At 36.4% G+C, this 16,540-nt stretch overlaps 1 protein-coding gene across 7 annotated transcripts in view; it reads right to left on the bottom strand.

Annotated features, from left to right (window-relative positions):
• LOC128862339 (chromosomal serine/threonine-protein kinase JIL-1) overlaps positions 1–16,540 on the bottom strand; it is a 73,134-nt gene that overhangs the window by 36,059 nt on the left and 20,535 nt on the right. For all 7 annotated transcript variants that reach the window (XM_054100901.1, XM_054100902.1, XM_054100903.1 and 4 more), the window contains 2 exons: positions 6,437–6,505; positions 4,471–4,604 (listed from right to left, as the gene is read on the bottom strand). In XM_054100901.1, coding sequence (XP_053956876.1) covers positions 4,471–4,604; positions 6,437–6,505 — 203 coding nt within the window. The remainder of the gene's footprint in view (positions 1–4,470; positions 4,605–6,436; positions 6,506–16,540) is intronic.

Here is a 16,540-nt window from a genome sequence, read left to right as displayed (position 1 = left end):
CCAGGTCTGAAGCCACACTGATAAGGTCCAATCAGTTGGTTGACGGTGGGCTTCAGCCTTTCACACAGTACTCTCGCTAGAACCTTATAGGCGATATTTAGAAGACTAATCCCGCGGTAATTGGCACAAATTGCAGGATCGCCCTTCTTATGGATTGGGCAGAGCACACTTAAATTCCAATCGGCAGGCATGCTTTCATCCGACCATATTTTGCAAAGGAGCTGATGCATGCACCTTACCAGCTCCTCGCCGCCATGTTTGAATAGCTCAGCCGGCAGTCCGTCGACGCCCGCGGCTTTGTTGTTCTTCAGCCGTGATATTGCTATTCTCACCTCGTCATGGTCGGGTAACGGAACGAAAATTCCGTCGTCAACGATTGGGGTATCGGGATCTTCACATTCTCTATGACATGCGCAGCTGTCCCCGTTTAACAGGTTCGAGAAGTGTTCCCTCCATAAGTTAAGATTGCTTTGTACGTCAGTCACCAGATCGCCGTCTTTGTTCTTACAGGAAAACGCTCCGGTCTTAAAACCTTCTGTAAGCCGCCGTACTTTCTGGTAGAATTTTCGGGCGTTGTTCCTATTGGCCAGCATCTCAAGCTCCTCGCACTCACGTATTTCGGCCTCTCGTTTCTTCTGTCGGATAATACGTCTCTCTTCCTTTTTCAGCTCTCTGTAGCGATCCCACATGGCTCGCGTTGCGCCCGATCGCAGCGTGGCTCTATAGGCAGCATCCTTTCTTTCTGCGGCAGCATGACATTCCTCGTCGTACCAATTGTTTTTTCGGGCTCGCCGGAATCCGATTTCTTCTTCGGCGGCGATACGTAGGGAGCAAGAAATGTTGCTCCATTGCTCGCGCATGCCGGTTTGTTGGGCAGTGCTCTCCGAGAGCAGGAGTGAGAGTCGAGTGGCGAATCTTCTGGCTGTCTGTTGTGATTGCAGCTTTTCGATGTCGAACATTCTTTGCGCAGGTAGATGTACGTTTTTTGCTGCACAGAAGCGGGTGCGCAGTTCGGCTGCAACAAGGTAATGATCCGAGTCGATGTTGGGTCCTCGGATCGTACGTACATCTAATACACTAGAAGCGTGTCTTCCATCTATCACAACATGATCGATCTGGTTTCGCGTTTTTCGATCAGGAGACAGCCAGGTAGCTTGGTGGATTTTTTTATGCTGGAATCTGGTGCTGCAGACTACCATGTTTCGGGCCCCGGCGAAGTCGATCAGCCTCTGTCCGTTACCGGATGTTTCGTTGTGCAGGCTGAATTTTCCGACTGTGGGACCAAAAATTCCCGTTGGCGTTGAAGTCGCCAAGCACGATTTTTATGTCGTGGCGGGGGCAGCGCTCATAGGAACGTTCCAAGCGCTCATAGAAGGAATCTTTGGTCGCATCGTCCTTCTCTTCCGTCGGGGCGTGGGCGCAAATTAGCGATATGTTAAAAAAACGCGCTTTGATGCGGATTGTTGCGAGACGCTCGTCCACCGGAGTGAACGACAGTACTTGGCGACGAAGTCTCTCTCCCACAACAAATCCGACACCGAATTTGCGCTCCTTTACATGGCAGCTGTAGTAGACGTCGCAAGGTCCTATGTTTTTCTTACCTTGCCCCGTCCATCGCATCTCTTGGATGGCAGTGATGTCAGCCTTTACTCTCACGAGGACATCAACCAGCCGGGCAGAGGCACCTTCCCCATTAAGGGACCGGACATTCCAGGTGCATGCCCTCAAATCATATTCCTTACAACATTAAAGACTTTATATGTGAGATACCGGCCGAAACATTGGAAAGAGTATGCCAAAATTGGACTAAGCGGATGGACCATTTGAAGCGCAGTCGCAGTCAACATTTGCATGAAATAATCTTCAAACATTAAATTAAATGGACTGTACTATCGATTTAAATAAAAATTTCATGAATTTTTCTGAATTTTACGTGTGTTTTTTTTGAAAAATTTTCCTATAGCTCTTAAAAAAATCACACTTTATTACGAAAATCGATGCTCTGTGAAAAAAGTTCATCGCACGCTCAGGTCAACTTATGGTGTACAGGTATGGGACCCATTTTTGGCTTAATGGCTACGTAAATGAACAAAACGTGATATATGTGGGCTGAAGAACAGCAACCCAAAGCCACTCATTCATTGAAAATAACCGTTTAGTGCGGAAATTGAATCCCATGATCTCCACAACATTTGGCTCCTACAAGATGGCGCTACTTTCCATACAGCACGTGGAACAATGGATTTACTGTGTGACCGTTTCGGTGAGCAATTCATCTCACGTCTCGGACTAGTGGATTGGCCACCAAGATCGTGTGATAGACAGTCTGTGTCAGAAGAAAAGAACCGGGTTTTTTCTTGTAACTTCAAGATATATAATATTTCGTTCTGCTTTTTGCTGCGTAATAGTCCCACTCAAGGGCTACGACGCCAGTGCTAACTCAGGTTTGTGTCGTTCGAAACTTTCCCGTAAACGCAACCAAACAAAAATCAGTGAGAAGTACGCGAAGCATTCGAAAGGGCCCAAATTATTTTACGCCGCGGCTGCAAAAGTGTTTAAAAAAATCAAAAAAGTTTATTGTGATGTGGAATCAACGGTACAGAATTACAAAAATGTTTATGACTTTTCCGAGCGCGGCTAGAAGCGAGTTACGACAAAAAAGCAGGATAAAGTGATCGTTCAACTTTTTAAATGAGACTCTTCTTTGTGACTACGCCAAGCACGATCAGTTCTTGCTAAAAAGGGAATAGAAGTGAGTATCAACAGCATCGAACGTCGATTGAAGGAGGCGAACATATCCTACTGTCCCACATTGTCAAAACCACTACACTCAGAAAAACATATTGACAAACAACACAACAATAAAATGGCGTCACAGTATTGGACTGGCCTTCCCAGTCCCCAGACGCCAACCCCATTGAAAATGCGTGGGGAACTATGGAAACGCATCTTGCCGGAAGGCCAATCCATAATTTAAAGCAACTCGTGCGTCAAGTTCGCAAAATCTGGTCTTCTTTGTCGACGAGCTACGGAGAAAAGCTGGTTCAAAGCATTCCGACAAGATGCCAGGCTATACTCGACAACTATGTAGACTACTCGGCTTATTGAGTAATTGCGACTCGTAATTCTGTACCTACTTTTATCTAAAAAAATGTTTAAATATCATATATATATCTTTTATACTTCATGTTTAATCGCGGTTCTCTTTTTCTGAAAGAGACTGTAACACATTTGGACTTTTATTTGTGAAGTCTAACCGCTTTGTGGGATAAACCAGCTTCGATTGAGGCATTGGAAGCCAACATTACTTAAGGGGTAACACCACTGTAGAAATTTCAAAAAATTGATTTTTTTTATAAGCTTAAAAAATTCTTTGAACCTTTTAAAATACAGAACAAAAAGTTGTATACGTTACCGAAGTTTATTTCATAAATATTTTAAGCTTTTAACCAAGCGTTAGTGACTGCTACCTAACGACTTCTCCAAATTTCCATACTTTAAATGCGTTTTTCTCAAAACACGTTTTCTGAAATTGGCACGCAGCATAACTCAAACAATTTTTAATACTTTTAATCAGGTTTTTCACTACGTCTGTATAATAACCTTCTTAAGAGAAGAGCGTAGGGGTTTTTCGATACGATTAATTTAAACGATTGTTATATTATAATTATTTAAATGCCGTTTTTTTAGTCCAAAATAGAGTTTTTTCCTTCAAATGCTTGCTAATTCCACAAAAATAAATATTTTTTAAATCCCCTACGTGTTGCTCTAGCTATTTTTATCTGGATTAAGAAAAAAAATGTTTCTTTGTTCCAGATTAAAATTTGCACCCTCTGCGCTGCGTGCCGCGGAGCTCTTTCAAGAGAAACCACATTACAAAAATGTCTCCAATGCCGCCATTTTGTATTTTAGTATATAAGTAATAACTTCCCAAATCAGAGTGATCCCTTTCCCTTTCCTTCTGTACAAAAAAATTCTTTAAAAATCGTGTTTATTTTACGCGTGTACAGTGGTGTTACCCCTTAAGTTATTCACGAGATACCGATTGACCTCCTCCAGCGAGTCAAGAGTCATTCAAAATTTTTGTTTACCGGCGCAGTTGCAGCCAACATTTGAAAGGGATTATCCCTAAACAAAAAAATAAATGATATGAATGGTTCTACACGGAAATATTAAATATTTCCCAACCAATTTGAATTTTCGTTGTTTTATTTCAATTTAAAATCCGATACCTCTAAATTGATCACACTTTATTTTGCGTCATTTATACCGTATTTCTGTCTGAGTATATCGAATTTATCTCAAATGTATGCCGCGTAAATGCCACGCCTAGCAAAAATTTATCCTTATTTACCGATCTCACTTTTCCCCAATAATTTTGCCACAAAACTAGTTTGATGTTGCACTCAAAGATCTTATTCGTATATCGTTAATGCATGAGGAGCTTATGCCTAGGTACAATACACTCACTTGTCGTTCGGTTGTGGTGTGCTCCGCTGTCTTCTTCTTTTGCACCACAGTGTCCTTCTTTAACACCTTCATGGCGTACAACGTCATGTCATCATCGCCGCCAATCTTACGCACCAGAAAAACCTTACCATAGGCTGAAAGAGAAAATATAAAATGTCCATTAATGAGACACACGTATTTATTAACCCACATGCGTACATAGAATAACATACATACACATACAATATGCAATGCAGCAAATAAGTTGGTATTCTGTAATGTGGGTATGTACGTATGTATGTGTAAACACACAAAAAATGTGGGCATATTGATGGGTGGTTAAATTACAAGGGCCGATGTTGAATGTGAACCACACCTAAACGTTAAGGTTTTTCTGCATTTTATTTGACATTTTTCAATTTCAGACTAACTCAATTTGAACCAAGGAAAGATACACAATCGAGCAACGCGTTAAAGTTATTCAGGCTTATTATGAAAACGGGCATTCAAATCAAAATGCATATCGCGCATTTCGTGAAGAAAATCATCTTCAGTGTGGAGGCACATTTTCACCTCAGTGGATTCGCCAATAAGCAGAATTGCCGCATTTAGGCGAATGATAATCCAAGAGTGATTGCCGAGAAACCAATGCACCCTAAAAGAGGGACTGTTTGGTGCGGTTTATGGGCCGGCGGCATCATTGGGCCGTATTTTTCCAAAATGATGCCGGTCAGGCAGTTACTGTCAATAGTGTTCGCTATCGTGAGAAGATAACGAACTTTTTATGGCCCGAATTGGAAGATATGGATGTGGACGATATGTGGCTTCAACAGGACGGTGCCACTTGTCACACAGCTAACGAAACAATGGCTCTTTTGCGCGAAAAATTTAATGGCCGAATAATTCACGTCGCGGCGATGTCAATCGGCCGCCAAGATCATGTGATTTGACACCGTTGGACTTCTTTCTTTGGGGTTATTTGAAAGAAAAGGTGTACGTCGATAAGCCAGCAACAATTCAAGAGCTAAAGGATGAGATAATTCGGCACATTAACGGGATAGAACCTCAATTATGCCTCAGCGTCATCGAAAATTTGGACCATCGGATGGAGGTGTGTCGCCGAGGCCGCGGTGGCCATTTGGCCGATATTTTGTTCCATACGTAATTGAGCCATACCAATATTATCATAATAAAGAGAACTGACAATAATTTCCTAAAAAAATTGTATTTTATTCAAAATCAACACCGGCCCTTAAAACTTAACCACCCTTTATATGTATGTGACACTTTGCTCGGATTCTAAACTTTGTTTGGGCAAAAGTTCTTGCTTAATTCGCTTCAGTTTTCGATATAACGGTATTTGAAAATTTGCTTGAATTTGAAATTTTTTGTAAATAACTACCTCAGTCTAAAAGTTGTTTTACTAAAATTTTCCAAAAAACAAAATAGCATATTTTTCTGTATTAATTATTAACATTTTATAGATATACGAAACAAAGTCCAGGAACGCACAATTTAATATTCATCCATTACGATATGAAAATTTAAGCAAATTTTCAAGTAAAGCTACCTGAATTTTAGAAGGGCCGAATTAATTGAGATTAATTATCAAAACCCAAATCTGCAACTCGCAGAATGTAATTAAAAAAAAAAAAAAAAAAAAATTAAAAAAAAAATTTTATAATTAAAAAAATTAGGAAAAAAAATTAAGAAAAAAAAAATTTTTTCAATTTAATTTTTAGTTTTTTTTAAAGCATGGCATACGTTTATTTAAAAAAAAAAATTTTAAATTAAAAAAAATTAGAAAAATAAATTTAAAAAATATTTTTTTACGTTTATTTTTAAATCACAAGTCGGCTGAAAATGAAGTACCCACAACGCCCACTGTAAGCGAAAATATTTTATTTATTTTGTGTGTATTTTTAAGACACTTGCGTATATTTTTAACACACTTATGCACATACGGTATCGAGCTATAAATACTTACCCCCCGTTCCAAGTACACGTATCAGCTTGAAATGTGATAAATTCACTTTTTCCTCTTCCATTGCTGTACCTATGAGAACATAGAAAAAAAAAAAATTTGTATTATCATAGGAAATGCATTAAATTCATTACGCAACTACGCAATAAAAGCTAACTTTATAACTTAATTACAGCAAATCAATAATATAAAAATGAATCGCAAAATGTCTTGGTAAGCGCATAACTCAATACCGCACGGACCAATCTTAACAATTCTTTTTTTTTAAATATTCCTTGAAGTCCAAGCATGGTTTATATGGCGAGAAAAATTCGAATAATTTCCGGGAAAACCCTAAAACAGCCCTTTTCTTTTTCTCATACAAATATTGCGCGTTCGTTTGAGTGTGCGCGTTCGCGTTGGAGGATCTAATGCGTTCACACAAAAGTGATAATATTCTTTCTTTTGTTTTAGTTTCAGAACGAGTTAAGGAATGATTTCATTCACAAATAATAAATAAAATTAGTTAAGTAAATTCTAAGAATAATCAAGCAGGGCTGAACAAATCCAAACATATTTTAAGAATAACAAAAGACGAATGATTCACTTGATTTACAATAAAGCGATTACTGAAAATATTTATATATACATACATTTTATTTCATTATTCTTTATTACTATATATCGGTTATTAACCCCATGTTAATAATAATAACAAATAATAAATTATCTCTATGTTTTGTCATTGAAGCACCCACTTTATAAATATTTGTCATCTTTAGGTTCCCACTATCCCTTTAGATTATTTTGCAATCAGGTTTGATCTTTAAGTTCCCCTCTTAGTTTGAAGCCCTCTGGCAAACATCCCAGTCGGGCTTTTAGTGGGTCCCAAAAGGGTAGCCATGGAAGCAGAGATACCTACTTAGGCCACCCGAGCTGACCCTTTTCTTTAATTCTCCTGAACAGAACCGTCACCAAGATGATAGGGCGGTGTGTGAGGGTCAGCAGAGTAAAAACGTCTTAAGGTAAAAATATAAACTGCTACATTCAGAATCTATTTGACAGAACGAAGTCTGTCGGGCCCGCAATTAATTGAATAAAATGCTTTGAACAGCCTGAATACGTATATGAAGTTGGATCAATAGCTCGCTGAGAATTAGAGCAGATGGCGTTGCCACCTCAAAAGCCAATATTTAATATTTAGTTGGTCCTTCAAAAGAACGTACCGCATTTTACTCAAATAAAGATAACCATTTAGATGTTGTTGTTGTATCAACAAAAATATTTCCCATACATGTACGGGAAAGACAGTCGACAGTCCTTGACCGGCTATAAATCCGGGTGGTTCCGGTACCGTGCAACTGACTATCGGGGGAACGCGCGAGCTAAAGAGATCCTCAAATAGTTTTGTTATAAATATGCATCTAGCGCATAAAGTCTGCGTACACCTATATTTTTTCATTTATTAAAAACTCAATGCATATAAATTTGTAGTTAAAAACATATTTTTTTTATTTATTCTTTCATTATATTCTTAGGTTACAGAAGCGAAAGAAAATAATAAGATTCCTCACTTCATTGTATACACAACGGGAAGTAAATGCAGCATCATGCAAATGGAGCAACCAGAAGGTCTGTGTACACACAGTCCCAACAAACACATATCATGATCTTCGTGGGATGAAGATCCGGCTTGATTTTCGGCTTTGACGTATCTCCTGGAGCCACCCACTCATTTCTTTGCTTCATTCGAATTATTACAAAAATTACAAAAGCTATTTAGATATTTCTTTATATTTAATTTCAATTACTTTTTGTACAAATATATTTCATTCTGTAACAAAGTCCAATTTTCAAAGAGATTTATAAAAATTAGCTACTGCATCGGGTGTATAAAACTGAGTTGATCTTTTGTTGTTGTTGCTTTTTTATTAGCATCTATAAGTAGTCAAAACTCGATTGTGATTATTTTTGATGAATATTTGCAATATGTACCTGTCAAAAATTAAATACCAACAAATTACTACTCTCATATTTACTTAGAAACATCCGTTATTTAATGAGAGAGAAAAGCTCAACACAGTAAAAAGCTAAACTCATACCTTATATCGTCCCCTTAAAATAGCCTATAAATTTGTTGATGTTTTGAGAAAATGAATTTCAAACTTTTTGTCGAAAGTAGCTCTCACTCAAATCTCGTTATGTCTGTAAATATTTATTATTTTTTGACTGACGTTTTGACCCACTTTGTGGAACTAGAATTTGACAAAATTTTGACCACTTATAAAATCGACGATGGAGAATCCAAAAATTCAATAAAAAAATAATAGCCTATGAGCACATAGGCTATTGTTACACTAAGGGGACGATATTATCTTTTTATAACGATTTAAAATACAGTAAGAATCTGAACGCCGATACTGTTTGAACTCGGGACGAAAATAGCGTGTTTTATTTAATATTTTTCACAGTGCAAATCTACCAAGGCCTGGGGGCGAACACGGCAAATATGTATATAGATGAGCTGACAAGCTCATATGCACATACAGTATTTATTTATTTATTATCGTCTGCAGCCACACACAGCTCAAGGTCACAACAAGGCAACTCATTTCATCAAACGAGTGGGCCGTCAACAGGTACGAGTACAAAAGGAGTCAGCCACACGAATCATATTTCTCTCTAACAATTGTGTTGTTGTCATGCATTGGAGGTTTTCTGTTCGTCAATTGACATAAATAACAACAGTGCGTGACAATGACTCAAGGACACAGTCTGCAAGTGACATTCAACTTGTGAGTGTAAAGACTGCAAATTTTAATACGAACTAAAGGCAAAGAGATTTTATTGAAGCACACACAACCAACCCACGTTACTTGTCCCAGTGGACTAAAAGAAGCTGGTGGAAAAACTTTCAGCACGAAACCCTTGTTACCATTACTTTACTATTATACAATTTACGGTTAGGTTACTATGCCAGTGGTAGAAAGGAAAATGCGGTTGTGGAAGAGGCCAGCCAATGAGAAAGCCCATAATTTGTTTACGCTGCGAACACTAACCAGAATTACTATGAAACCAAAAAGGAATAAATTTAAATGAAATTTTTTATTGTAAATTGTACTTGCAGCTGTACAAGGTAATACTCATGGCCAGGAATTCGTTGAAGAAACAGCCTTGGCACAACCACACTGAAGGGGCACAAGTGGTAAAGTGTGGCAGGACAAGCTAAAGTCGTCGTCGCATGCATTCCAAAAGTTGGCTCGTACAAAGGTTATTAGCACGGAAACACAAAGAAGTCAATGTGCCATAGAAACGAACGTAGGCAAGTCGAGTGGTGGTGGTGGTTCAGTTACACGCTTTTATTAAAGCATTCTAGTGGAGATTTTTAATTTAAATAAGTATAAATACACATACAAATGGTGCTTACGCCCCTTGTTAGCTGTTTGGCCGAGCTCTTCCTATAATTTTGTGCGGAATGGGTGATGGTTTGTTTTGTTTCATGAGGAGCTTTTTCATGGCAGATATGCAGCCGCAGGTTCGCCATTGCCTGCCGAGGGTCGACAGCTATTAGAAAACACTTGTTCTATCATTTGGTGTTTCATGGCCGGATTCGATATTCCGGTCGCTACAGAATAGTAGGCACGCACCAGCGCGTTCGACTAAGGCGGCCGCGAAATAAGTAAAGAAGTGCTATTTTCGGCCCGGACCGAACTTTTTATAAGCGCGCCCAATTAAGTGTAAATTAATTTGGGCGTGGGTATAATAAATATTTAGAAATATGCTTCAATTTCTCGTTGCCTTGATCCTCTTCGGTTCTTGTATTAGATTCTGAAAATTAAGAATCAGTTCAAATACATTTTCGGTTCCGTCCGAACCTAGGCAATCACGAATTTTGCGATATGTTGTTTTTAAAGATCGACTATTTTCATAAGTTTCAATAATTTTAAAGCTTTAGTCCAATCGTGTAAAATTGTATTTCAGTCGACTTGACAAATGTGAAAGATGGCATAAAAAAGTTACATCTAGGAATTAATAAAGATACGTCTAGGAAGTATTCACTACTGACATTTAGGCGCCACTTTTGAAATACCCTTTATTTTACATAAATTGAGAGCAGTGAGAGAATTATGTTGCCGTACCGTTTTATTATCTATTTCGAATAAAATTCCTCCAAATATACAATACAAATAGATTTTTTTTTTCATATATAAAAAAGCAACGCATCAAAGAAAACTGTCGAATATGAAAATGAAGTACTATAAACAAGCAAGTAAAAGAAAACATTGTAAACATTGTATATACAATAAAAAACAGGGATTGAAATTTCTCCTCTACTTCCTAATTTTCATTTTTACTCTCGCTACTACTCTAAACTTGAACAGATAAGTAGTGGAGCAGGTTGCGCAAAACGCGCGATCAATTGTTCTACTCCGCTCGTTGTTGCTAGTAACTCAAGTAATAGTAAAAAAAAAAAAATTTTCAGTACTCTCTGTAGTTGGAGTAGTAGCAAAATATTTGGAAACTGGCGAAATTATTCATGTGTTCTCCAGCTAGCGCTACTACTCTCACTTTTGTTGCGCTCCTATTACTCTCATGGCTGCTACTTGAGTTATGTTCGTTTTTGTTTTGTTAGATGCATTTTGTATGCGATTTATTTTGCGATGTTATACTGAAAATATAATCGACAAATTAGGTATGTCCGTACAGTAGCGAGAGGAGAGCAATGGTTTCGGTAATATTACTGCTATTAAGTAGTTAATGCTAACCCTGTTAAAATACTAATATAGCTCGTGCAATCGGGTCGACGTGTTGGGTAACAACTTATAAGCTTCTACGAAAGTCTTGGCTAACAGAGCATTTAGAAAGTGTTACATCCGGTCCGGACAAAATTTGATATACCTGCGCACATTTTAGTCTTAACAAATAAAAAAGTGCACGTGGTTTCATCCGATCTCAATAATATTTAGGCAGGAGCTAAATAAGGTGGGGAGCAATACATGCGGTAAGCTTTGGCGAGTTTTATTTAGATACACTCGCATTTACCCAAAAGTGGGCGTAGGCATAGCCCTTTTTTTAATTTTACTTTATATTTTTATATTTACATTATATTTTTTATTTTCATTAATTGTAGCATATTTCAGTAATTTCGCTTAATTTATATCAAAAATACACCTTGTTTTCTCTTTTGAAAAGTACAGTTATATGCGAGTTGTGCTGTTAAGGTAATTATTTATTTTCCCATATAAAAACCCAAATCAGGCGTAATTATAAATAAAAGTTTTTAAAATTGGATTCTGCTGTTTTTGTGTTATGTTTCAAAATTCATTAATTTTTATGTTTCAAAATTCATTAATTTTTAAACACATTTAAATATTGACCCATTTTTAATCAATTTGCCCATTTACCAGGAATTTGGGTTTTGCCCCCATTTCTCATATCTAATGATTTGCAGATGATCAGAATTTTAGGGATCAATAAACTCGTAAATACATGCATACATACATACATACATATTAATGTACATTTGTTAATAATAGATGCCACACATTGTTTAAAAAAGAACATCGATACTTAAAAAGAGTCAAAATGTTTCTTTACATCAGCAAATTATTAATTATTTAATTTTTTTATTAATTTTATTATTTTAATAGTTTCTGAACTTAACTTAACCTCAAAAAATTTGCTGACGTAAAGAAACCGGATTTTAATGCACAAAAATTTAAAGAGCCTTTTAGGTATTAAACATTCAAAGAAAAAATCACCGTGCTATTAATACGCATACATTAATATATAATGAAGTTAAGTTTGACTAAGCTTTTTTCTAAAATTGCTAATTCAAAATAAATAGTGAATATATACACACATACATATATGCATAACCTAACATAATATGTATGTATGAAGCACGTGTCTACGCGCACAAATGTGTTGCATATGTACACGAAAGCATTTATTATTATACATTTGCAAAATTACTCTCCAGTTAGATAGAGAGAGCAAAGTAAAAAAGACTCCTTAAGCCATACAATCACTTTACTGTGACAACACGGGCGCACTCATCACTCACCTCGCCACTAACACGTAAGTCCAGCAACAAAATCAAATTATTACGGTGAATTAAAATGCGTATTTGTTGTGATAACTTGGGAAATAATGGTGGCTGACTACAACAATTGCCTGCGGTTATTGAACCACAGATATTTTCTAAATATTGTATTATATATGTAGTTATACGAACAACTAGATCGAACATAACAATTTCACATTATTACACCCTGCAGGAAAATAAGGAACTACTGACACGAGTTTCTCAATCCTAACTTATTGTATTTCGCTGAATTATGGATTTTATGAGAAATGTTTAGTCAGTAATTTTTCTTCAATTTCAAAATAAATAAATAAATAAAATTAAAATTTTACAAAACAAAAAACTTCAATCTCTACGCTATTTCCCCTCCTCCATTTGTTATTCTCCTTTATGGGTCCATGTATTTTTTTCAGTAATGTACTTTCGAAATATTTCAGGTCCTCTTCTTTATTTGGTGTCATCGTCTATAGCATAATGCAGGACTCACCATTGATAAATGCATCGCAGTTTTACATTTTTTCTTAATTGGTTTTGACTTCTACTGTAACTGTGATAAATTGGAAGGCGACTTTCAAATTTAAACAATTTCAGAGAGAACGTAGGATCGAAACTCTTGTTTATCCTTCATAATTTTATTTGTTATGCATCACTTCTCTTTCAAGATCCAAATTTAACACAGTCGTAAAGTCTTAATAGTTAAATCATCCATACACGCATTCGTGGCAGATCTATATATATATATATATATATACAATATATATATATTATTGGCGCGTACACCCGTTTTGGGTGTTTGGCCGAGCTCCTCCTCCTATTTGTGCGTCTTGATGTTGTTCCACAAATATTTTTATGAGGAGCTTTTTCATGGCAGAAATACACTTGGAGTTTTGCCATTGCCTGCCGAGGGGCGACCGCTATTAGAAAAATGTTTTTCTTAATTTTGGTTTCACCGAGATTCGAGCCATCGTTCTATCTGTGAATTCCGAATGGTAATCACGCACCAACCCATTCGGCTACGGCGGCCGCCGCAGATCTACATGCATAAAAAATTTAATTAGGTAATAACGGATTTTTCAATAAAGTCATAAAAGTTTTTATTTAGGTTTATTAAAGTTTACGCTTGTAATGAAAATCAATCAATTTCAATTCAAGATGAACCAAATCAATCGATTCCTCGCCGTTCACTGCAATTGAAAATCCATTTGTCAATATTGTGTCGAATTTTATTAGTAAATTTCTCTGCTGGGTATTTTTATAAAAACATTAATCAACATCAGTTGGCAAAGATGAATGTTGTTTATACTTATTTCGCTTCAAACAAACTTGTTTAATTTATTTTCTCCATAAAATTCGGCTTGCAAAAGTTCATATAAGCATAAATCAGATTTGGTTTTATTTAAAATTAAAAGCACGTGGTATTTATTTTATGATGAAATTTAAAATGTGACTTCAGTATTGTATTTAAAAAAAAAAAATCTATTTAAATTTAAGCCATAAGCACATTGCACACGAAACTGCGTTGCAAAACAAAATTCCACTTAATTTTATAAAAAACACTCGTTTTAGTCACAAACACTTTTCTTTTATTACTTCATTTGGCAAATACATCACACTTCTTTTTTTTTAATTTTAAGCGAAATTTAAAAATTAAATGCATGTTCGATGGCCCTGCCGAAGTTCATGCACCTAACGATTACACGTTTATCTCTCTCATATTACCTCTTTGACACTCATTCTCTCAACTCAGACGCTATGGATGTTTCATTGGTACAAAAACGATTACATTTTTTATAGTGTTTTGCATTCTAAATTCATATAAGGGGGATTCCAAGGTAAAAGTAGCTTTTTAAACAAGGCGTTTCTAGTGAGATTATCTATTGACGACAAGACAGATTTTCACTGCTGTGCTAGGCCGCCGAGTGGATTTGTGTGCCTACCATTCAGAGGGTTCGGGTTAAAACACACTGTGAAGTTTGTGCCACGAAACATCAAATCGTAGAAAAGTTTTCTTCTATCGCAGTCGCCTCTCAGCAGAAGTCAATGCTAAGCCGCTTAGTACGCCATAAAAAAAGCTCTCATAAAAACCTTCTGCCATTCGGAGTCGTGATAAAATTAACCAATAAGTCGCACACTACATATTGGTAGAGACGCTCGGCCGAACATCTAATAAAAGATGTACATACATCCCAATTAGGTGCATATGAATATATAAGAAATAAACATCATTCGTTTCTCGGTTTAGAATAATATAAAAATCACAAATGAAAGTCCTACTTGTATTCATGAATATGCGTCGAATTCACGTATTCGCGAGGAGAAAGCGAAAAGTAAAATTGTTGGCCGTGATGTTTAGCTTTTGATTCCAAGTTTGTTGTTGTGAAATTTTACAAAGTTCTGTGATTGAGTGCGATTATTAATGGCAAAATATATTATATTATAAGTAAGATTGGTTGGGAATTCACAAAAAGTGTTTACAAAATATAATTTTCATAATACAAAGTTGCTATACAATCGTGAAGGAACACAAAGGCTCGATTTTTCAGTTCAAAATCAGTTTTTGTGGAAGAAAATACTGTTGACGTGCGCGAAATGATTGAAACAAATCGTCATGTCAATTTAGTACAACAAGCAATAAAAAAAATTTTGCTAAAAAAAAGAGGTTGTCTGTAAAGTCGGTTTACTGACGATAGTTTAACGTGACAACGTCATAAGAAAATACTGATGGAATGGTTGCATTTTTCAAAAGAAAATTTTAATTTTATTTGTTTGATAGATATTTTGTATGGATATAGAGAAGGAGGTAAATGGAATCGCAATGGAATTGATCAAGTTACATTTACACAAACGTGAAAAATTTCGAACCATTTATCAAATTCATGAAAGATATGTTCAATTTCGATTGTGCATCAGACGTTAATAAGTCAACAACACTAAGAGGCACCATCATCGATTTGACTTTTTTAAGACACTTTACACTCGAAACACCCCCTTTGCGTTCCTACTTTTCCTATCATCATCCATGCCCACAGGAAGAAGGCATATGCAAATACAAATATGTGAATTTATATACATATGCGCATATACATACATATATAATATATACTCACTCAAGTAGGAGAGAGCCAGATGTCGAACGTTGCCGAACGCGGGGGCCGATTGTGCCTCTTTGTCGTTCGTTCCGCGCTCTCGCTTGCAGTTCAAGCAAGGTAACAACGCATGAGCAAGATAACGACGCATTTTTTGGTGCGCGCAGCCGGCTACATCGAATTATAAGACGATATCACGTCAAAAAGATATGTTCGATTAGGATCCCACACAATTTAACGCGATTGGACAAAGTGTTACGAAAATTGGTTGAAACGAATGCAAAAGTGTTATGATTATTAAGAATATTTTGTTCATTTTCCCATTGTAGGCCAGAATATAAATAACCAACCTCGTAAACTACCTGTTTATTCAGTCGGCACATTGTGTTTGAATACATACATGCATACATACATAAATACTGCATACATGTGTCTACTAAAATTACAACATACAACAACAGAATCCCTGCAAGACAGCTGAGTATTAAATATGCAAATTTTTGTGTTATTATTATGAATAATTACAAAAGAGCTTAGCAAACTACTCAATTTTGTTCTAGCTGGCTAGTACTTGATTACCTGAGTACTCTACCCTTGACGCTGGGTTTTCTAAGCGCACATTCTCCTGTGTTGATAATTTGCATGAAGAATTAGTAGCGGACAAAAACGACTTTTCCATCGGTTATAAGCAATTTCGAATGAGAGTTTTGTTTTCAAGTTTTAACTGAAGCTCTTTTCCTATCATAGTAGTTACATGTAAGTGAATTGCATTGCTCTAAAAAGGCAAAGCAACCAATAATTTTCACGTTTCATGGTGTAATTTCTCCTAATTAAAGAACGGCTCATTGTTGTAATCACAAAATCCGCAGTCTCTAAAATATCTTGTAGGGAAGAGTTGCATTGATAAGAGAGCCGTACATAAACCAATTTACATTCCCATATACAATGTATGTA

This window comes from Anastrepha ludens, chromosome 4 (assembly GCF_028408465.1).
Source record: "Anastrepha ludens isolate Willacy chromosome 4, idAnaLude1.1, whole genome shotgun sequence".
Classification (NCBI taxonomy): Eukaryota; Metazoa; Arthropoda; class Insecta; order Diptera; family Tephritidae; genus Anastrepha; species Anastrepha ludens.
Note: the sequence above shows the minus strand (reverse complement) of the source record. Positions and strands in the feature narration are given on the sequence as shown.